Raw genomic sequence first — 22,216 nt, 5'->3', positions numbered from 1 at the left:
CAGTCATTTATATTAAGAAAGCTGTGGCTGAGGAAAGGCAATGACTTATTGTCCCATTCCTCTAACTTGTCTAACTTCACCTTTGGGGCTGTTTTCTAATCTCTTTGGGTTCTCGCAGGGATCGCATGTTGCAGGAAGTCTGTGGAAACAACAGGGTGCTGATTTCCTCGCTCTCATTCTAAAGGATTTTCTAACTGTACCCTGCAGCGGGCATTTGGGGTTCTCAGAATTTCTTATTTTTTTTCAAAAGGCTTTGACTGCAGCTCGGATTTCCAAAAAGTTAATGAAAGAATAATTTAAATAATGCTTAATTGTTTAAAATTTAAAAAGCATTATTTAAAAAGTTAATCCATATCCAGTTTATGTACAGCTAAACCATTGTGAAAAGCACAGGGAGAGGGAAATAGAGAGGACAGCCCAGGGAAGAGGAACACACAGGGGTCACCCTCACGGGGGAAGAGGCGGCTCTCTGGGCTCAGCTGTTAGTCTGGTAACTGTTTTGGTGCTAAAAGGCAGCAGTTTACTTTCATGGTTCATGTTAGCTAAAAGGCTGAGAAGGGATACCGCCTAGTTTTAAAAAGTAACATCATTTAAAAACAGTGCTTCTGAAGGCCTTTAGTATAGTACTGGCATGTGTAAGTACTACTTCGATTCCTGCCATTTTTATCTCTTCTAGAAAGGGATGAAAAGGTGGCAGGCTGTGGGCTTACAGCATCATTCACTTGCCTGACAGCCCGTATGGGCTCCTGGAGCTTTACCATGCCACCCCTTCAGTGCTTTATTTATTTATTTTACTCAATGCAGTGATAGGACTAGTAGAGAAAAGACGAGCACCAGGGAAAGCCCACCTATGAGGAGCACAGGGGTCATGCTGCCGGGTGCACTGGTGAACACACTTCCGGTGCATAAACAATGACATGCCCAAGCCAGAAGACAGCTATTCACCTTTCCACCGCTAATAAGCTGAGTGAAACGAATACAGTCTCTCTCTTCGGCTTCATAAAAATAAACTGTATCAAAATACTTAAAGCAGTATTTCAAAGATTTTTATTTCAAAATGAGGGTTGATTGCTTAAAATTCTGCTCACCTCTTTCCTCAGTGTTTCTACTTCAGGGGGCAGAGATTTGAGCTCTGAAAGTGAGTTAATTTCTTTCTGTAAAGCTTCATTTTCTTTAACTTCTTTACTTAGTTCTTTCTGCAGATCTGCAATTCTCCTTTCCAATTCCAAATTGCAGAGCACATCTAGGAAGCATTTGGTAATTTAGAGAACAATGCTGGCAATGGTAATCTAACTTTTAATCGCTCTTGAACCAACTTCCTCAAAATCAGGACCAATGAATTTGAAAAATCATTTAAGCTGTGATGATTTGAACCTTGTGGAAGTCTTTATAAACACTGACCACCAAATCCAATTGAATACTAACTTACTGAAGAAAACAGAATAATGGATTTTTACTTACTACACTGTGGCCAAATCACTTGGATACATTTTTAGAGGAAGTCAGATTTGCAAAGAGATGTCTGAAATTATGAAATACCTTTTGGAAGTTTGCCATCTACAAGGGAGGTGAGTTTTGTTATTTCATTAAAGGCAGATTGTAATTCTTTCTCCAGATCAACTTGCATTTTCTTTTTTGCCTCCAACTGGCTTTGATATAACTGAGTATCAATTTCCATTTGTTTGCAAGTATTTGCAAGTTCTTTCTATTAAGAGAAACACCAAGAAGTCACAAAAATGTATTGATCATTCTAACAGCTTTGTTACAAACTTTTAAAACCTTTCTTACCATTTTCTCTTTCAGCTCCAGATTTTCACTTCGAAGAAAGGCTGATTCTCTCTTGGCATCAAGGGCTACAGTCTCAGCATCAAACAAAGACTGTTTCATTTGTTTTAGGTCATCACTGTTTTCCTAGACAGATGTGAGATCTAATTTTAGCAGATTTGAGTAAATTAGAAACATGTACGCAGATGTCATTCCTACCTAGTCACAAGGGGTGAGCATGTGCTAATGATTACACAAATGGAAAGATATCATGTTTTCCATAATGAAAATATAAAAGCAATGCACGGGGCTAGAGATGTTGGTCAGTGATAAGAATACTCACCTAGCATGTGTAAGGTCCTGGGCTCAATCCCTAGAGCCACCAAACAAAGCAAAACACAAAACAAAACCAAAACAGTCCCCATAAATACCAATGTATGCAAATACTATAAGAAATCTGTCACTCTTTAATAAAAAAACAAAATAGTACTTGAATTATAATGGGAATACTTGCTATCTATTAATGAAATGAAATTTATTAAATCATGCTGAACTATTTATGATCTATACCTTATAGTTACTTATCAATTCCAACACAAATGATTACCTTAGTATCTTTAAGCATCTTACTTCTATAAGCATCTGTACAAAAACTGAAAACAGAAGCTTTCTGAATTATTTATCTATTTTGTGGTATGGGGGAATCAACTCAGGGCCTATGCACTGGGCTAAAATTTCAGTACCTTTTTATTTTTAATTTAGAGACAAGTTCTTGCTAAGTTGCTGATGAATTTGCTTATTTCTAATGGAAGCTTGTCCCTAACTTCCTTATGCTTAATCAAAGAATGACACACTGAACTTCCTATGAGCATTTATTTGTAAAGTGGCAATGATCTGAACAGTCCCTTTGTCACAGGGCTGACAGATGAAATATGAACACCTTGGTGACAACTATGCACTGTGCACAGCTGGCCCAGTGTCAACACCCATGATTGTTGCAAAGGAGAAATGCAAAAGGACTGCACAGGTAAGGGAGCCCAATCTTTTTTTTGGGGGGGGTTTTTTTGGTTTTTCTCCGGTACCGGGAACCAAACTCATGACCTTGCGCTTGCCAGGCAGGCACTTTGCCGCTGAGCTAAATCCCCAGCCCCTGGGAGCCTGATCTTTACCGATGAGAATGGCAAGTCTGGTGGGGCATTCTCTGACTTCTGGGAGTCTATGTAGTTCTTTAGGTTCTTAATCTCAGCTTCTTTTTCTCTGAGCAGTTCTACATTTAAGCTTAATTCATTCTAAAAGAATCAAAGAAGAATGAAACAGAATTTAGTATTTGATTTGGATTTGACAGGATTAAAAAACAGTTTAAACTCACAGTAAAATTCAAGTGTTAGTACTTAAAGAATAATTCTTCTATTTTCTGTCATCATGTTCAATGTCATGTATGTTTTATAGTTCTCATTATCAACAGAAACATCAACATGAATGCTCACCTCGAGGTCCTGGTTATAAACTTCTGCGTGCTTAACTAAATTCTTTAGGTTGGCGATTTCATGAATTAGTTGCATCTGTAAGAGCATGTGAACAGGCACCAGAGGAAGCCGATAGTTAATAAAGCAAAAGCTTCAGATTTCCCAACAGAGGTACAGGGCTGAGGCCAAGTGTTCAAGCTACCACAACAGAGCACCTCGGTATTCAAAACTGTAAGAAATGTGGTCCAGACCCACAGAACCAGCAAACAAGGAGAGAATCTCAGCATGACCCCGATAGTAATGATAGAATCTGCTTTATTAGCTACTGTGACATTGGCAAATTAGTAATCATCACTTAGAGGAGTTAATAAAGTGGTAATTAAAATTCATGATATACTTTTAATACATTTTTGTTTTGGGTAAGTACAGAAATATGTTTATCCTATGAGTTTTTTTGTTTCAGTACTGGGGATGAAACGCAGGGTTTCTGCACTGAGCTATGTCCCTAGCACCTCCACTCCTTTTTAATTGAGATAAGGTCTCACTAAATTGCCCAGGTTCAGCTTGAATCTGACATCTTCCTGCCTCAGCCTCCCAGAATGCTGGGATTACAGGTATGTGCCACCATATTTGGCTGAGATTTTTTTTATTACCATAAATCAATCCTTCGTCTAGCTGTACACTGACATAGTTTTTTAACAAGCTGTGATTTGGAATTGAGGCTAGGATTAGGGTTGTGTGATGGTTGATATCTATCATATCATTGGCCAACCAAGCTACAAAGGTATGGGATTATCAACTATTACCTTGATTTATTCTATAGAAAATATTGCATATATAATGCTATTGCATTATACTGTTCAACTATCTAACAGTATGAAGGTATAAGTATTTCTATTAATGTTTCTCTTCTCCCAAATTATCTGTAGCATTAAATTTTTGAGTACCAGAAAATTCTGTGTTCGAAACAAATAAACTGTAATTGACCAAGAAACGTATTTTCCTTAGAATGATTTGAAGTTCACAGTCAGATGAGCACTTAAAAGTGAATTCTAATGGAAAGTAGGGGATTTAAGAAAATGGGATCTTGTCAAGCAATATTTTCTGGATGCTTAACTAGTTTGACTAGTTTTAGATTTCAGACCAGTGCTAGAGTTGACATTCCAAAGCTAGGTCCGCGCTGAAAATAGAAATGTATGAGCCATGTGTGCTTAAGATTTTTATCTGGAATATCTAAATTGGCTTCATCTTTCTGATTCCTTGCCCATTTTTGACTGTCATGTAGAAAAAGAAGAAAATCACATTCACCGTGAATAAACAATAATCTTCACTTCATTTTACATTTTGATTTTCACAAGTAGAAAGGGATTAACTCTGGTGTAAGTGAAAGTGTAAGGTCCAAATGACATGCTGTTTAAGGACATTCAAGCATTTAAGCAAAATGTGTGAGAAGGAAGTACAATTTAACTATGTTTAGATCAGCAGTTAACCAACCCACTGTGACATAATATTAAAAATTTTGGCAGATGAAACGAAATATTAAACTTCATAAGACAAACATCTAAACATTTCCAACTTGTGAAAATTATAAAATTAAACAAATCAAGTTAAAAAATACGTAAATGGATAAGATTTTTCTCTTACCACTCAAGCGTTATGATCCTTTTTTTTATTTCTCTAAAATTTATTATTTAAGCATCCTCTATCACTATGTTCCCACTTGAAAATAATCTGTGATTTTTCATAAAACCCTTAGGAAAACTGGGGAAATGAATATCTGTCCCCAGACCATAATTTGGCTTTTGGTTAAATTTTCTTCCAAAATGTAGGTTTTAAGCTCCAAATCTGGGCTTAAATCTAGTACTTTTATCCAAGACTCCATGCTCTAAGACGAAGCCAACTTTACTGACTGAAGCCCAATCAGAATCAGGTCCCCCGAGAAGCAGCTCCACGGCAACTCACACTTCCCCTACACCCAGACACAGGCTCTTGTTTTGTGGAGGGTTGCAGATCACTCTGCAAGTCTGATAACAGACTTGTACGTATTCTTGTTCCAGATGAATATGTACTCAAAAATTCTGCAAAATAACTTCATAGTGTCTGTGGAGGGTAAGATATTCCACATTCAGGAGTTCCTGAAATCTTCGGGCAATTTTGAGTGCCTACAGTCTAATGGCTTCATTCATTAATCAGTTTCTCTAGCTATTCTCACAACATTTTAACTACTTAGGAATAGATATACTTGCTAGAGAAAAAGAAATTCATTAACACATGGCATCCACATAGCACTCAACTAGATCTATATTAGCATTTGCAGAGGTCTCAGAAGGGAATGGCTATTTCTTCAGGACAAAGCCAGGAGATCCACTAAGCCCCCACATGGATGTTTTCAATTGCTTTTTCTAGCAAGCATGATGGATGCCAATGTGATTTAACTGTTTTAAAAACAATACAAGCTAAATACTGTATTTCTTAAATTCTCTACATTGTGTACATGTAAAAAAAGGGTTAATGCTTGTTAGCTCAATCTTAGAAATAAAAATCTTTCAGAGAATAGTATCTCTTTTTAAAGTATAGCTTTAGTTTAATTTGGGATCTCCACTTGTCTTACCTCTTGATCTTTTTCAGTTTTTCTTTCCAGAGTCTCAAACTCATCCAAGTCATTTTTTTCTTTTAATTTTAATCCCATTTCTTCATTTTCTCTTCTTAGTTGTTCATAGTCTAGTACCAGATTATCATATTTAGCACGAAGTGAGGTGAACTCACTTTCTAAGTTTTCCTATTATAAACAAAAACAAATTTCCCAATCAGAAGGGATTCAGAACACATAGTCTTTACTTCTTTAAATGAGGTGAATAATACATATACCTTTGAACCATTGGTGGTTTCTCTCTTTCAATCTTTCTAATAGTCTACATTTTGGTAAACTAGCTTACTCAGGACAGATGTTTATTTTGAAAGTAGTAGAATAAAGATAATATAAATAAATATAAGTCTGCTTCTTACTTCAGGGAAAGTCCAAGCGGGAAGGTAAACATTGGGAGCCCACTTGACCACAAACCCTTCAGCGCCTCAGTATTAAAGCCGCTGATGTAATGCCTCATGCGTCTGACTACTACTTTATTTTTCAGATGACTCAATTCAGGAAGAAACAGTATGTGTGCCCTCTCGGTCTCTAATGATGGTTTTACCCTACCATTATGGGAAAGAGGTTAAAAAAAAACAGCTTAAGTTAGGAATTTAAAAAAAAAAAAAAAAGACAGCAAACTCCTACACTTTGTGTCAGGGATACAAAAGCACTTTGTTTATATTAACCAATGATAACAATTACCAGGAAGTGTAACTGTATTCCAAATTAAACTGACATTTTAACAGACACATGTACACAAGAATGTGGCTTGTCTTAAACATGAGCAATCTGGAGAGTAACCCCAGAAGCTAACCTACAGCAGTGCTCACCACTGCCTCCCTTCTTTCTGGCTCCGAGGCACCTGCTGGGAGCCCTGTGTACCTGTAGGCTCCTCATGCGTGGATTCAACTAAGCTCAGAGAGAAAGTGCGATCATCCACAGTGGTTTTGTCTGTGCTTACATGTAGGCCTCTCTTCTTGTCACTGTTCTCTTAAGAATGCAGTGTATAACTACTGTGTGGCATTTCTACTGTTAGGGGGCACCAGTAACCTAGAGATGGCCCAAATGCACCACAGGATGGGCGTGGGTTATGTGCAAATGTGAGTCATGCCGTTTAAGTAGGGATTGGGCATCTACAGCCAGGGCATCTGTGTGGGGGGGTCACAGAGACAGTGGCCTAAGGAGGCAGAGGGACAATGAATGGTACATTTACCTGTATTTCTCAGTGTCATCTAGCAACATTATCTCCCTCTGGTGCATCACTCTTATACTTATGCCTGGGAATGCTGACGCTTCTCCCCAAGATTAATTAAATTAATCTTTTACCTCCACGGGATTTCCCAGAACAAACCAGATGGATACTAAGGTTTCCTGGTAAAGAACTACAAGCAAACACTTACCTACTAGCGCACACCTGCCTTATAAACATTTTAGCCTCCCTCTAAATGTTTCGTAGTTTTTAACTAGATGTCAAAAAAAGTGAGGGAAATCTTCATTAGAGCCCAAACTGTCTCTGATATTAAGTCAGAGCTGGAGACAAACTACAACCACAAAACCAACACAAGATCATGTTCTGTAAAATACATTACCTCATTTAGTAGCTTTGTTGCGGAATTCCACTCTATCTCTGTTAATGTATCAAGAGTGTTGCTGAAGGTATCAGACTCCAAACAGAAAGCTACAATTAGGGGAAAAAGAAATGTATATGTTAACATGTATAATGTTCTCTAAGAGTCAAATTAAACATTATTAAAAAAGTGTGACAGAGGTAATAAATAATAAGCTCACATTAGTTAGTATTTCCTCAAGAGTGTGAATGCCTAGAACACATGTCAACAGAGGCGATCATTTACAGTACTGGGTGAACTAAGACAGCTGGTGGGATTAGTGATAAAACATGGGCTCCTTATCACACAGAGGTTAAAAGGACAAATTCTGAGTTTGAAATTTGATCACTGTAAGCAGATTTAAAAATGCCCCTAAAATAAGATTATAATGCTTTAGGTATAATTTTGAAAGATTTCAACATAAATGCCATCCTTTAAAGACTGGCAAAGTTTAAGACAGATGTTACATGAATACTATACTAACTTAAATGAATAATAATCAGAACAACAATAAACAAAAATATCTTTCACATGTATTTCAAACTAGTACATCATTCTTGAGACCTCACATTTGTAGAAAATTTCATGAAAGTTTACTTTCTAAAAATCACTTATTTTTAAACCGTAACTTCCATTGTAATCCTAAAATACATTTTATTTCAACATATTTATCATACTGAGTTACGCAGTCTGTCTTTACAGGGAAGCCTTTATCAGTACATGTGGACAGGACTCACACTCATCAATTTCCCCTAAGGGAGCAAGGGCATTCCTGGGCGTTCTTGTCGTCACATTTGCAGGCATACTAAATTCCTTCACATAGTTTGAATCCTTCATTTTGTTAATTTTGCCAAAGCACCAAGTGACTCTTCGTTTTCTTTTAGCCTAAAAAACAAACACAAGATTCTTTACCTAGATTGGAGTTCAGACATAATAAAACAGGAAAGTAGTTACTGGTTTTGAAAGCCATTGATTATCTTACTACTTGAAGGACACTCTGAGATATGAAAAGATGGTCACATTTTTCAGGCCAATGTTTAATACCATGATAAATCTGATGAAACCACCGTTCTCACTTCTTTTTGTTTTTGGTGCTGGGAATCGAACCCAGCGCCTCCACCGGCTGAGCAGGCAAGAGCTGTACCCTTAGCCCCTAAGTGAAGATTTTCTAGAACTCATGCGAAGGGCCCTTGGCAACTTACAAAGCTTCGGGAACCCTGGGGTTGTGTGGGAGCACTCACTGCGCTGCACCCCTGGGCACCCTGCTTCGCTGGGAAGGAGCAGACAGGAAGCCGTGCCCAGGTTGCCAGTGTGATTCCCTTGGGAACCACTCTTTTTAGGTCCCCTGATGCCAGTCTCTTCCCCTGGGCTTGGGAAGCCAGTGCCCACCAGCGTGCCTTGCTCTGACCCTGCCATGTACTCTGGGGTCTGTGTCCTTGGGTATCTGCCCATCTGTCCTCCCCGCCATCCTCCTCCCAGCTTCATACTCAAGTCTGCTTTCGTGTTTTGAAAAAGACAAAAGCCTGACTGCTCACTTGGCTCTAGCTACTGCTTCCTTCCTGCTCTTCCTCGTGACAGACCCACCCACTCCATCCTCCCCTCTGAGGGCCCGCTTTCTCCTGTTTCTTACCCTACCCGGCTAGCGATGTATACAACACCTTCCAGGCTTCCTGACTCTCCTGTATCCAAGGATAAGAAGCGTTAAGCACACAATAAACCTAGGCCTGCTGGTTCTGTTCACTGTAAGCGTCCATCTTCTGCATTTTACCTTTAATTCCTGTTGCAACGTGAGAGAAGACGAGGTCACCAGCATCCGTGTTAAGTTGTGAATTTTCTCATCCTGTACTTTTTGAAGCAAATCTTTTTCATCCAAAAGCTGGGCTAATTGGTCTTTTTCCATTTCCTGGGCCCGAGTTTTTACATTTACCTACCGCATGTAATATTAGGTTATGTTAATAACACATGTAGATAGATTTTAAAACTTTGAAAGTAGCTTAAAGGACAGAATATTACATTTTCATGTCATTTACGAGAATTAAAATTTTACTGAAATAAAATATACCTACATGTAGAAGCCCGCATGCCATAACCATAATCAACAATTTCTCAAACACATTTCTTCTCATCATTATTCTTTACATTATGCAGACAATAAGGTTATTAAGGCAACTCTATTAATAGTCCAAGAAACATATGAATAACAGGCAGAGAAGTCAAGAGAGCCAAGGTTGAAAATCCAAAGACAAAGGTAGAGAGACGTTATTGTCTTATAAGACTACTGTTTGATATTTTAGCTCACTTTTTAAAAGTCCAATAAAATGAAAGATTTTTACAGGCCATGGGGTCATGGTGATTAAAACAAATCACTTAGAATGGCAGGACTATGGTATATTGTTAGATTACTATCTCAGGGTCAGAAGAGAAACTCAGGGGATATGAAGAAAAATAGAAGGTAGTTTTCAATAACTATACAATATTTCTCTTTCTAAACTAACTCAATATGTACCTGTGAAATTAAAATAAAGCGTCACACTCACCTCCTCTAGCTGCCTTTTGAGGTCCACTATTTCTTTCCTGTATCTTTTCAGGAGCGCTTCATCACTTGATACCTCATTGACATAAGGAGTATTCTTCATATATTTAGCAGTGCTGGCAAACTGAGAGCATATAAAAGTATAACACGTTCAAACTAAACATTTCTAACAATGAACAACGTTTAGATTTCTTGTAACAAATTTTCTTTAAAAACAAAACTAAAACAGAATAATACTGTCGACAGTGAGCTAAACAAGTTTTTATACAAGGAGCCTTCAAAGTTTTCTAATGATTCTCTGCAACCCGCTTAGCCTGGCACATGGTCTTCAGGACAGTTAAGAACACCCACTGCAGACAGCTGATGACATGACCCCCATGCACCGCTCTGTGCAGTCCTGTCCACCCAGGGGCACCTGCCCTACTCTGAGGGTCCACTTCTTGCCGAAAGCACCTCCTTGCCTCTGAACTCCATCCTACTTCACCTCTGCTCCAAAGCAATCATGCTGGAGGATGAGTCTCATTGCCACAGACCTGACTTTCTATCTTTGCACTGCTGTCAGCACCTTGACCCGGGGCTCAGCAGCTGACTGGCGCTTCCCCAGTCTGAGCACCAGATCCACTTTAAGCGGCACATGAAGATGACTGTTAAGTAACACTGGACCCTTCACTAACAAAGCTATTCTACTGACATTTAGTTCCTCTTTTTTTGTTAACAGAAAATGCAAAACAGGCTCAGAATAAAGGGGTCCATCAGTGAGCAGAAATTTAATAACTATAAAATATATGTCTTTTTTATGAGCCAGGCATGGTGGCACATGCCTGTAATCCCAACACTCAGGAGGCTGAGGCAGGAGCACTGCTGCAAATTCGAGATCACTCTGGGCTACAAAGTGAGCTCATGGACAGCCTGAACTGCAGAGCAAGACCCTGTCTCAAGAAGACAAAAAAAAAATCTTTTTTTGTTATTTCCTATTTGTAGTGTGGATCATGCAGAGTTTGCTTTTATTACAAATTAAGCATATAAAGTGAGTTATGGTAAAAAACATGGAAGTGGGATTCAAATGACTGAAGTGTGGGAAAATTAGATCAAGGAATGCCATTCAGTAGACAACATCAATTTTACTATAATAGGCGTGCCAATGTCAGTTAAAGAAAATTACATCTAATTTAAGTTGGTGATTTTTAAACTGCTCTTGCTGGGCTGAAATAAAAATCAAACGCACCTGCAGAGTGCTCAGGGTTTCTTCAAAAGATGCTGGCGTGATTGTGCAGATGATACGAGTTTTTGCATTTCCTCCCAAGGAATTCTGGAGAATTCGTGTTAATTTGCTATCTCGATAATTGATGAAACCACTTAGCATGCCAAGAGTTTGGGGAGAAAGAGAATTGAGAGTTTTATGTAACAAAAGCGGTTGGCTTTTAGTGCAGAACACTTAGTCAATTTTAAAAACTAATTCTTTACAAGTTATGAGACAGATCAAAATGATGAAAAATACTTAAAAGACTAAATTCAGTAGCATACAGTCACACATATAGGAAGTAATGCTCAGAGAATCTCAGAGCTTTTGTGTTTGTGACAGAAAACACTCGAGTTTTTTTTTTTTTTTTTTGGTACCAGGAATGGATCTCAGGACCTTGCGCTTGCCAGGCAGGTGCTTATGCCACTGAGCTATATCCCCCCTCCGAGTATTAATTTTTAACCCAATGAAAAACATAACAGGCCAATGGATAAACTCACCCAATTTGTCCATCGCTTAGTTTCTTGATCACTTGTCCCAAAATAAATAAGCTTCGATTTATATTACAGCCTTCCTTGAGTCGCACACCTGAATATATCAGACAAGTATGAAAACCGACCACCACTGCATGAGATGATAAACTTATGTACAAAGTTATGAGAGAAATCAGACATGATACATGCAATGGGAAAGTGCTTGTTTTGGGTTGGACCAGAGCCCCGCTTCAGTCTAACTGGTAGGGGCTCTCTTCCTGTTCCTCTTCTGTGAACCAGAGAGGTTATGCCCTGAGAGAACAGCAGAGGGAGGGAGAGAAAGCCTGTTTCCCTACAGAACTCCTCCCTTAACTCCTCAGTTTATTTCTTCTTTTTCCCCTGTCATTAAACACAGGTACCCATGGACTTCCAACCACGGTGGGAAGGTGATTACTGCTTCTTCCTTCCCTTGCCTATCAGTCACCTAGTGTCTCTACTAGGATCAGGCCATACCTTTGCAAAGGCCTAAGATGTCAAGAACATCATGTACATATGGGAAAGACCCTAGAATCAGAACATTAGCGCTGAAAAGACGCCTCCTACTACTTAATTTCCTTGCTGATACGAAAGCTTAGGCTATTTTTCTGCGACTCTCTGGGCTTCCCAGCTAATACAATCCTATCAAGAGCTCAATTTTAGTTCAACAGATGCTAGAATAGTCCCAGGTAAATTAGATACAGATGCTGGTGTTTATGTTAAAGAGTTTTATGGGAAATTTGTATTATTTTACTAGTTTTAAAGATGCTTAGCAGCATGTTTCATCCCATCCATTAGGAAGACAGAATAATGTGGTTCATGAGTTCTATTTACCTTCAGCTCCTGTTTGAGCAGCTCTTTCACTGCCAGCAAGGTCGACCAAATTCTGCAGGATGAAAGCAAATCTTTAGGAGGGCGATTTTTGTAATAATTTCCAACCCCCTGAAAGAATGTTTTTAGTACATGGCCCGTCTGAGTGCAGCCTCTGGGTCCTGGCTCCCACCCCATGCTCTGGCACCTCCTTCCCCTAACCTCTACATTTGTTCCCTCCTTCTTTAGGATACGCCATATAATGCAACCAGTGTAGGTCCTTTTCTACTGAGTACAGCACTTCACCATGGCAGACATGACCCTTTGTAACTTGGTAGGAGTGGCAGCAGCTTTTGCTACTGCTTTGTTGGTTCCATGTTCTAGTCCGCCGTTGCTCCACTCAAGGGCCAGGGCAAAGGTCACCTTCCCAGTGCAGCTCTGCCAACTTCTGTCCTTCCATACTGTGAGCGAATCACTCCTCCCACTGATCAGCCAGAGCTCTTTACGGGTGTGACTTATTCTCAGAGCACTGATTTTGTTGGGCTGCTCATGTGTGGCCCTGACTACACCCTGGCATCTTTAACAGCAGGGATCTCTCATTTAAAAAATAAGTGACTTCCTATCACACTCCAGACAGTGTGTCAGGTTCTGGGGTAACAGCAGAGAACAAGACAAATGAGGTCTCTGCTCACAGTCCTATATGCCCTACCTGGTGGAGAAGGCTGGGAGAGGAGAGGAGAGAAGGAACACTAAGACGTGCTGTGACAAATGTAATTGAAACGATTTGAACAGAGAGCTGGGAGCCACAGAATATCTTTTGAAGTGGGGTGGCAAAAAAGGCTCATCCTTAAACTAAGATTTCAATGATAGGGAAGTGGGAGCGTTATGAAAAGATCAAGGCAAACTGTACTCACAAAGAACGGCCCATCCATCAGGCCTCAAAGCAGAGCACCATGAGTGTGTTCAAAGACACAAAGGGCAGTGTGACACAGCTGGTGAGTGGAAGCTGGGACAAACTCTGGGTTTCCCTAAACAAAATGGAAGCCCTGGCCAGAGGGCCTCACGCAGGGGCAGGGACACGCCTGATGCAAATGTCTATAGCTCAGCGGCGCCCTGGCACAGAGAGCGGGCAGCCAGACAGGAGGCTGTGTAGGATGCGGGGGGCAGGATGGTGTGGTGCAGAGGAGGCGCCCAGAGGCGCCACGCAGGGTTACTTCATACGCCGGATGGGGCTTCTGTGGGGTCGACTTCTTCGTGAAGACACCCACAGCAAGGCAGACTGAAGGCTGGGCCAAAGGTCTCTAAAAAGGTCACCGAGGACAGAGTACAGGATGACGAGAGAAACCATAACATAGCTCACTGAATAAGTATTAAAACTAAATTATTGGGGCTACGGGTATAGCTCAGTGGCACAGCGCCTGCGTGGCAAGCACAAGGTCCTGAGTTTGATTCCTGGTACAAATTTAAAAATAAAACTAAATTATTAAGAGAAAGTTGAAACTATAGTGAAGTATCACAAGCTACAGTTGGAAAATAAAAGTTTGGTTTTCTTTTTGTTTTGTTTTAAGTTAAAATAACATGAAGTCCACTAAAATAACTGATATACTTTCACAGCAAAATAACGTAAAGTAAGGAATGGGTGTTGTGCATGCATGTAATCCCAGCACTCAGGAGGCTGAGGCAGGAGGATTGTTGCGAGTTCGAGACCAGCCTGGGCTACGAAGTGAGCGCAAGGCCAGCCTGAACTGCATAGCAACACCCTGTCTCAAAAAAGGAATGGATGTTAATTAAAAACTGATTTTACAAAATCTGAGAATGAATAAATGTATTACAGATTAAATTCCCCCCAAGGTTTCCAAAGCAAGTAAGTTAATCTTAAATCAAATCCCACACCAAGCTGAAGAAGATGGCCCTGACGACGTGGACTAGATTAATGATGGAAAGGGACAAGAAAAGAGCAAGCAAGGGACAGTGGTGACACAGTGCAAGAGGGGAACAGGAAGCCACACAGTTGGGGGAGCGGGATGCACGATGTTAGTGCGCACACACTCAGGAGAGGCGCGGAGCAGGACCGCAGGCCATGAGGGAGGCTGTGGGGTTCAAGTGATATCACCCCAGGGGCTGGGGTCTAAGGCCCTGCCTGTGGGCTGGGGTGCAGCTCAATTTAACAATAACCCACAACTTGCGGACCAGTTTGGGGTGCAGTTCAGTGGTAGAGCAGCTGTGGAGCACATGATTAGGGGAGACAAAAGACAACATTTGAAATATAAGTATTCTCTTACTGTTATAGTTTGTGTCTGGATGTTCCCCCCAAAGCCTCATGCAGTCATGGGGTGGGCTTCTAGAGTTTATGACTGATTCATGGTCCAGTGCTAGAATTATGGGTGTGAGTGCTACGCCTGCCCTGGGGCAGGCAGTTTGCATAAATGTAAGGGAGGGAAAGAGCTGCTTGGTGCTGCTGGTTTCCCCCTTTTGTTCTTGTTGCTTTTGCTGTTTTCTGCTGCCAGGAACTGTTGTTGCCCTCTGCCATGTGCCACTCTACCTTGGAGCCAGCCAAGCACAGACTGAAACCTCCAAACTGTAAGCTAAATAAACTTTCCTTCCTTAAATTTGGGCATTGGATATTCTGTTCCAGCAACAAGAGAAAAGTAACTGAGACACTTACTGTTCCTAAGAAAAAAATTAAATAATGTGATGAATGTTTTAGCCATTCTACCTAAAGGTATTTTTTGTTGATCACACAAAGCTAATTTATACTGGCTGAGTAAAAAAAACCCTTTCATTTTCAGATTACTTATCCTATTTCACTGGTGATTAGAAAAACCTGAAATCCCATAGTCTTTATGTCTATAATTTAGGAGATGACAGTTGTGACCTAACAGGAAGAAAGATCCCCAATTCTTTCTATAACATTTTAGCTAGTAATCCAATGTTACTGATGAGACCAGTAAATTGCTAATTTTTTTTTCCTATTTAGTTAACAGTTCTTATTAAAGCAAACATGCTACAGTTAAGTTAGTTTGTTTTGGCCCAGATGGTGCCATACTATGGTTCAGGAACACTTACCAAATGGGACACTTTGATAGAGCCATCACAGTTAGAAGGTTCACCTTTCTCTCTGCTTTCCAAAATCTAGACAGAAAGGGCAATTTGTATAAAAATTAGTGTATGAAAAAAAAAAAAAATTAGTGTATGCTTACTTGGAATGACCAGAGGTGGAAAGAGAGTAATTACTTACCATCCTAAAAATGGTATGTGAACGACTGCTTCTTTCATTCATTTTTGTTATTCCATAATGTCTGTTCTCTGTAAAATGAGTTATATTTCAACTATATATATTGCAGGCCAAGAAAACCATTAATTTTTACTTTAGCCTAATAATAAGTGTGACTTGATGTCTACTTTATTTGCATTTAACAATGAAACAAATTGATTCACTGAAAAAAGCTGTTATAAGTGTTTTAAAGAAAAGAAATAGAGTATAGTCTTACTTTCTCCCTTTGTGATCCAGTTCAAAGCCATTTCTGATGTATAGACCACTTCTTCTGTGAGATCAGCAACATACACATTCCTCTGAAACCAGTTTAATTATGAAAAGATTAGAGAAACAATCAGAAAATATACTTTTCAAAAAGAAGGTATAAGCTGGGTGCGGTGGCGCACACCTGTGATCCCAGCACTTGGAGGCTGAGGCAGGAGGATCATCGTGAATTCAAGACCAGCCTGAGCTACAAAGTGAGCTCAAGGCGAGCCTGAACTGCACAGCGAGACCCTGCCTCAAATACCAAAAAAAAAGAAAAAAAAAAAAAAAAAGAAGGTACAAACTATTGCAGAATTCATTTGTGGAAGTTAAAATGTGGAATCACTATTCTGTATGAAAATAGCAAGCAAATCTACAAATACCTACAACAGTACCTCCATCAAAGTACACCAAATTCCAACCTGATCTTTCCATCTTGCTGTTTTTAAGAACTTCAACCAAAATATTACAGCTGTATTTTAAAATTATACACAATAAAGACAGAGCTCGGGGCTGGGGATTTAGCTCAGAGGCAAAAGCGCCTGCCTGGCAAGTGCAAGGTTGTGAGTTCGATTCCTGGTACCAGAAGAAAAACAAAAAACCAAACAAACAAAAAAAAGACAGAGCTCTATGAACATTTAAATTATGCAAAACAATACCAAGAAGAGTCTGTTTTAAAGCCACCTTAACTCCACCACTCACATTGATATCTTCTCGAACTATCAAAGGTTTCATTTTTTGGGCACTGCAGAGTAAATCTGTAATGGTTTCATTGTATATCTCCATGTAAGACACACGCAAGAGAAATTCTCTATCTGGAAACTGGAAGAGAAATATGTGTAAAAACATCAAAAAGTCTCCCATTAAGAAAATCTAATATTGAATGCATATTCATTAACATTAAAGTGGCAAGAAATGATCTTCATAAAAAAACCAACTTATGGTTGTAAGTCTAACAGTAATAAACACAAAAATATAGAACTATCACTTCAGAAATAATACAAAGCATGCTACCATGAAATAAGAGGGCATACAATCTAACTCTCTAGACTCAAAATAAAACCCTGGAAATAGATGTTCTTATTTTAATGAAGATGCAAATTTAAAACCAACTCTTAACTAATTAGGTTGCATATTCCAGCCTTCTGCTTCCTTTCTTCTTTTCCCTACATCTACTTCTTATTTTTCTGTAATAATCACTGGTAGTGACCCACAAGCAGTGTGGAGCTAACCCTGTGGATAAGATTCGCTAGTACTTAATGCCCACTTGAAAATGTTACTGTTGCAGGATCCAAGAGAACAAATCAGCAAACTCTAAGCTCCACAAAGTTCAGCTGTGGGGATAAAACTGAATTTATGCTATGCTTTTCTTCATGGGTACCAAGAAAGGAGTGCAAATGTGTTAATCAGTGTAAGAAAAAAAATTAAGATTTCTATCTGAGCCAGATATGGTGGCACATGCCTGTAATTCCAGTGCTCAGGAGGCTGAGGCAGGAGGACCGCCTTGAGTTCAAGGCCATCCTAGGCTACATAGTGAATTCAAGGCAGGCCTGAATGACACAGCAAAACCCTGTCTCAGAAAAAAAAAAAAAAATTCTATCTGATTGTAACTACTTTTACCTGTATGCATTAGGAAGTCAGCTAAGCCATTACCTTCTTAATTTTCTGGAAGATATCATGAATTGCCCTGGGTATAACTCCCAAACAATCTTTTGAGCCCATCATAGTATGTGTTTTTCCAGAAGCTGTCTGCCCATAGGCAAATATAGTCCCTATAAAGACAAAACACACATGCAAAGATTGAAACTAAATCTATAACGTCTAAAACTCAAGATACTGTTGAATAGACACTAAAAATAAAATATTTTTGCAGCATAAAATGAATACCAACCATTGTAACCTTGTATGGCAGAATCGATGATTGGCACTGCTATTTCTTCATATACATTTTTAGTAGTTTCATTATTATGAAAGACACGATCTAAAAAACACATACAAAGTAAGTCAGCTGTGTTTTCATTCTGAATTAGTAATTGCCCAAAAGCAAGATTGTCAGGACCTAGGCTGATAAAATATTTGACAATATCTGCTTTAGTGTTTTTATCTTCTGAGAATGTCCCTCCCAAATGTAATAAGCACTGGCTGCTGAGGACGCTACTGCCTTGTGCTGCTCTGCAGCAGGTACAGTGCTGTGGCCGGAACACAGGTCAGAGCCTCATTCTTCCTCTTGTTATACTTGTATAATTCCGCCTCCCCCCTCATTAAAATGGGGCAGGTAGCAGTATCTATGGCGTAGACTTATTGTGAGGATTGAGTGAGTAGATTAATATACACGAAGTGCACAGAACAGTGTGTGGTACAAGGTCAGTGCTTTGGACATGTCAGTCAATAATGCAATCAACCCAGTCACCTTTAAGCCTCAGGTCCTCCCTGTGAGTGGCAGGCACTTTGAAGACACTAGGACTAAGCTATATGCCTTACTGTGTGCCCTGCAAAGCTCATCCTGTCACCACACCTCTCCTCCCACCACAGTGTAAATTCCACGAAAGCTGACCTGGTCCCTGATACACTTGAACAGACATGTAAGACACATCTGTACCATTTATTATTTAAGATGTTTGATTCAAAATTATTGCAAAAAGATAAAGATCTTAAAGATGACGACATTGTGAAATATTCTGGATTTATAGTTTAAGACTATAGTCTATGGTCTAATGGAGAAAATACTAGTTTCCATCATAAGGTAATATGGTTGTAACTATATCTTAAAGATCAATTTATTACCTTATGTCATATACGTGATGGATAAATGATTTTTTTCCAGTGAAGCAGTTAATAGATCTTTAATGACAAGTGTAATATTACTGACATGCCTTTGGTTAATTTTTTTTTTTGGATCCAAGGGCTCACTCTGTATCTCAGGCTGACCTTGAACTCACCATGGCAGAATCTTGATTTCAGGGCGAGCTTCCTGCCCCAGCCTCCCAAGTGCTAGGATTACCGGCATGTACCACAATGCCTGGTTTAGTGATAGGCCTTTTGTACTCTTAATAGTAAAAGGATAGTAGTAAAATGATAAGCTTACCAAAATTGAAGGATTTACTTCCATCAACTTGATAAACAGCGTTACTGTCAGTTTTCCAGTAAACATGGGTAGCTTCTCCAAGTTCATTTTCTCTAAAAAATAAATACACTGTGTATAAGTACAGCATACATGATACAGAATTCTCGTTATAGGAAAGGTAATCTAAAAATTTACACGCTCTGAAGAATATTTTGGAAGATGGTTCGGCTCTCTTAGGAGGGGCTTAGACCCCTGTCCTTGGGCATTTCCTAGGGAAGCCTGTCCGTCACCCCCATCCTCCGGCCGTTGAAAGGACAGACTAAACGTGCACCGTGATTATGTCCCTCTTGCTTTGAATCTTTAGCAGCCTGATGTGCTTAGCATGGCTCAAGGTACCTGGTTCATGTCACTTCTCTAACCCTCTCTTTTTGTAAATTCCTGTATACATTCTAAGTACCCACAAATTGACCGACCAAAGGTTTCCCTGAAATGAAAGATGTCACCACTCTGTGCCTGGAACACCTTGTCCCTGAGCCATTTACTTATTCTTTTATTCCTGCAAGGGTCAGGACTCGGCAGCCGCCAGCCTGCCCCATCCGAAGCTGGGCACAGCTTCTGTACCGGCTTTTCCCTGCAGCTGTCTTTGCCGGGTTACTGCAGGAAACTCTTGGAAACACGAGACTCCCGACGCCGGGACTTCACGTATGGAACTCCGGTTGCTGTTTAACAACAATTTCTCCAGCACTCAGGGTCAGCGTCTCTGCCTGCAGCCTGAGGCTAGCAAGGCGCAGAGTCTCTGGCCGCGCGCCCCGCTTCTCCTAGGGAGCGACTGGTAACCACGCCGCCCCTGGCAGCCTGACTTGGACTTTATTCCCGGTTCCTTTACTGCAGGGCAGGTCTGAAGCAGCGAGGGCGGAGTGTGGCTCGGTCCCTGTCCCTTGGCCAGGGCCGGCAGGCGTCTGCACCCATGCAGGAGCTCTCGGCGCGGGGCGAAGGCGACCCAAAGCGCCGGGCCCTGCCGGCGTCGTCAGGGCTTGGGGTCCCCGAACTCCGGCCGCCCGGGGCGCTCCGCCTCACGGCCCCCGTGGCGCCGGGCACTTACCTGCTGCTCAGTGGCCGCAACCGCACGCACACAGCCACAGCCGCCTCCTCCGCCATGGTTGCCACCACCCGTCGCTCGCCGCCCCGCCTCGAGTTTAAACTTTCCCCGGCGCCGCACCTGATTGGGCCGCACCTCCATGACGCCACGGGACGTTCCACTTGCGTCGCGGAACTGGGAGGAGGCGGGCTCGTCCACCGCTCTGGAGTTGGGGGGGGGGACAAATTTAAAGGCTGGTGGTGGTTGTGCTGGTAATAGAGGCAATAGCGTGCAGCTGCTGGAAACCAACGGGCACCGTCCTCTCCATCCATCTATGAAGAGTTTGCAATCTGTAAAAGAAGTGACATATATACATATGTAAAGATATATCTATGTTTATATATGTATTTGTATGTTTATAGATCAAAATTACAATCTTAAAAAAAAAAAACTCACCCAAACGTGAAAAGCAAAACAAAGAAAAAGCAAAAAAACCAGAGGACAAGAGTTGAAACTTGCTGTTTCAGAAATGTAAGAGGCCTGGTGCACGCCTTAGCAAGTCTGCGTTTAGATTTTTTGTTTTCTATCTTGTTTCCCTGGCTGTGAGTTTCTAACAGACTGACCTAAGAAAAACAATTCCTGGAGCCTGGGAAACTCATTTAGCAATGTGTTCAAACTTCTACTGCCTGTAGAGGGAAAGGGATTCTAATCCTTTGCCCCAGTAGAGAGCTTGGTTTTCCTTTGCCTTAAGTGTGTCATTCAGTATTGATTTAGGAAGCGAATTGTTTTCCTTCACCAAAGATGTAACCTTAAATCATTATAATTTTTCATTATTGCAAGGAGTTGAAAATCTTGCTGATTTAATAAAAGTATTTTAGAAGGTCACTGGCCATATCAACAAAAACTGAAGATTTGTGTGTTCTTTATGCCAATAATTCTACTTTTTTTGGTACTGGGAATCAAACTCATAACCTCAGGTAGCTAAGCTATATCCCTGGCCCAGTAATTCTACTTTTAAAAATTTCTGTACAAGTACATTTGATCGGTTTGTTTGTTTTTTGTCTTTTTGAGACAGGTCTTGCTATACAGTTCAGGCTGGCCTCGAGCTCACTTTGTAGCCCAGGCTGGTCTTGAACTTGCAACGATCCTCCTGCCTCAGCCTCCCAAGTGCTGGGATTACAGATGTGTGCCACCACGCCCCGCTCTATACAGGTACATTTGAAGCGTGTGCATATACTTAGTGCACATACACACACATGGGCAAAGCTATTAATTTCACCACTGTTTACATGAACGAATGGTTAGAAATGCATTAAATGCCAATAAATGTGGGACTATTCAATGGAGTTCAATGGAGGCATTATATCCACACGGAACACTGGGAAGCCAGTAAAGAGTGGTCTGGCTGTCTGTGTGCACATTTGCAATTTAACCAAGCTGCATCATTAACTAAAAGAAGACCAAAGTGCAGAATTGTTGTGCACAGAGTTGTCCAGTTTGATATTTTCAAGAGCGATTTATCTGCCTCGATTTGCATATATACTCCATTGGAAGGATATATAGATTATGCTTAATTTTCTTTTTTGGGGGGAGTACTGGGGATTGAACTCAGGACCTTGTGCTTGACAGGTAGGTGCTGTGCCACCGAGCTATATCCCCAGCCCTATGCCTAATTTTCTTATATTAATGAGCACTGAGAGGATAGATCTGCCTCTCACTGCATACTATTTTATTTTATTTTTTTGTCTTTTTGAGACAGGGTCTCACTCTGCAGTTCTGGCTGGCCTTGAACTCACTTTGTAGCCCAGGCTGTCCTCAAACTCCCAGTGTTTCTCTTACCTCGGCCTCCCTAATGCTGGGATTACAGGTGTGTGCGACCACACCGGGCTGGATACTATTTTATGATTAATATTTTAATCATGCAGGCACTGATATGAACAGTAAGTAAAAATGAATGTGCTCACTGAGATTTGTCTTGGTTAACAACTGTGAACTA

At 40.5% G+C, this 22,216-nt stretch overlaps 1 protein-coding gene across 4 annotated transcripts in view; it reads right to left on the bottom strand.

The window, feature by feature from the left end:
• Cenpe (centromere protein E, 312kDa) overlaps positions 1 to 20,780 on the bottom strand; it is a 46,157-nt gene extending 25,377 nt beyond the window's left edge. The window contains exons 1-21 of one of the 4 annotated variants that reach the window (XM_013505426.1): positions 20,677 to 20,780; positions 20,377 to 20,570; positions 19,164 to 19,255; positions 17,970 to 18,059; positions 17,732 to 17,850; positions 16,781 to 16,900; positions 16,050 to 16,131; positions 15,797 to 15,864; positions 15,625 to 15,690; positions 12,583 to 12,634; positions 11,740 to 11,827; positions 11,225 to 11,354; positions 10,004 to 10,123; positions 9,235 to 9,393; positions 8,204 to 8,351; positions 7,449 to 7,537; positions 5,842 to 6,009; positions 2,934 to 3,053; positions 1,789 to 1,911; positions 1,540 to 1,705; positions 1,089 to 1,243 (exon numbers count right to left, since the gene is read on the bottom strand). In XM_013505426.1, coding sequence (XP_013360880.1) covers positions 1,089 to 1,243; positions 1,540 to 1,705; positions 1,789 to 1,911; positions 2,934 to 3,053; positions 5,842 to 6,009; positions 7,449 to 7,537; positions 8,204 to 8,351; positions 9,235 to 9,393; positions 10,004 to 10,123; positions 11,225 to 11,354; positions 11,740 to 11,827; positions 12,583 to 12,634; positions 15,625 to 15,690; positions 15,797 to 15,864; positions 16,050 to 16,131; positions 16,781 to 16,900; positions 17,732 to 17,850; positions 17,970 to 18,059; positions 19,164 to 19,255; positions 20,377 to 20,552 — 2,331 coding nt within the window. In that variant the 5' untranslated portion in view covers positions 20,553 to 20,570; positions 20,677 to 20,780. Of the gene's footprint in view, positions 1 to 1,088; positions 1,244 to 1,539; positions 1,706 to 1,788; positions 1,912 to 2,933; positions 3,054 to 3,251; positions 3,327 to 5,841; positions 6,010 to 7,448; positions 7,538 to 8,203; positions 8,352 to 9,234; positions 9,394 to 10,003; positions 10,124 to 11,224; positions 11,355 to 11,739; positions 11,828 to 12,582; positions 12,635 to 15,624; positions 15,691 to 15,796; positions 15,865 to 16,049; positions 16,132 to 16,780; positions 16,901 to 17,731; positions 17,851 to 17,969; positions 18,060 to 19,163; positions 19,256 to 20,244; positions 20,355 to 20,376; positions 20,571 to 20,676 lie in introns of those variants that run through there. The other 3 variants (XM_013505427.1, XM_013505429.1, XM_013505428.1) reach the window with 3 other exon arrangements.
• Positions 20,781 to 22,216: the final 1,436 nt, after the last annotated feature.

This window comes from Chinchilla lanigera, unplaced genomic scaffold, assembly GCF_000276665.1.
Source record: "Chinchilla lanigera isolate Chin_1 unplaced genomic scaffold, ChiLan1.0 scaffold00095, whole genome shotgun sequence".
Lineage (NCBI taxonomy): Eukaryota > Metazoa > Chordata > Mammalia > Rodentia > Chinchillidae > Chinchilla > Chinchilla lanigera.
This window is presented reverse-complemented; position numbering and strand designations above follow the sequence as displayed.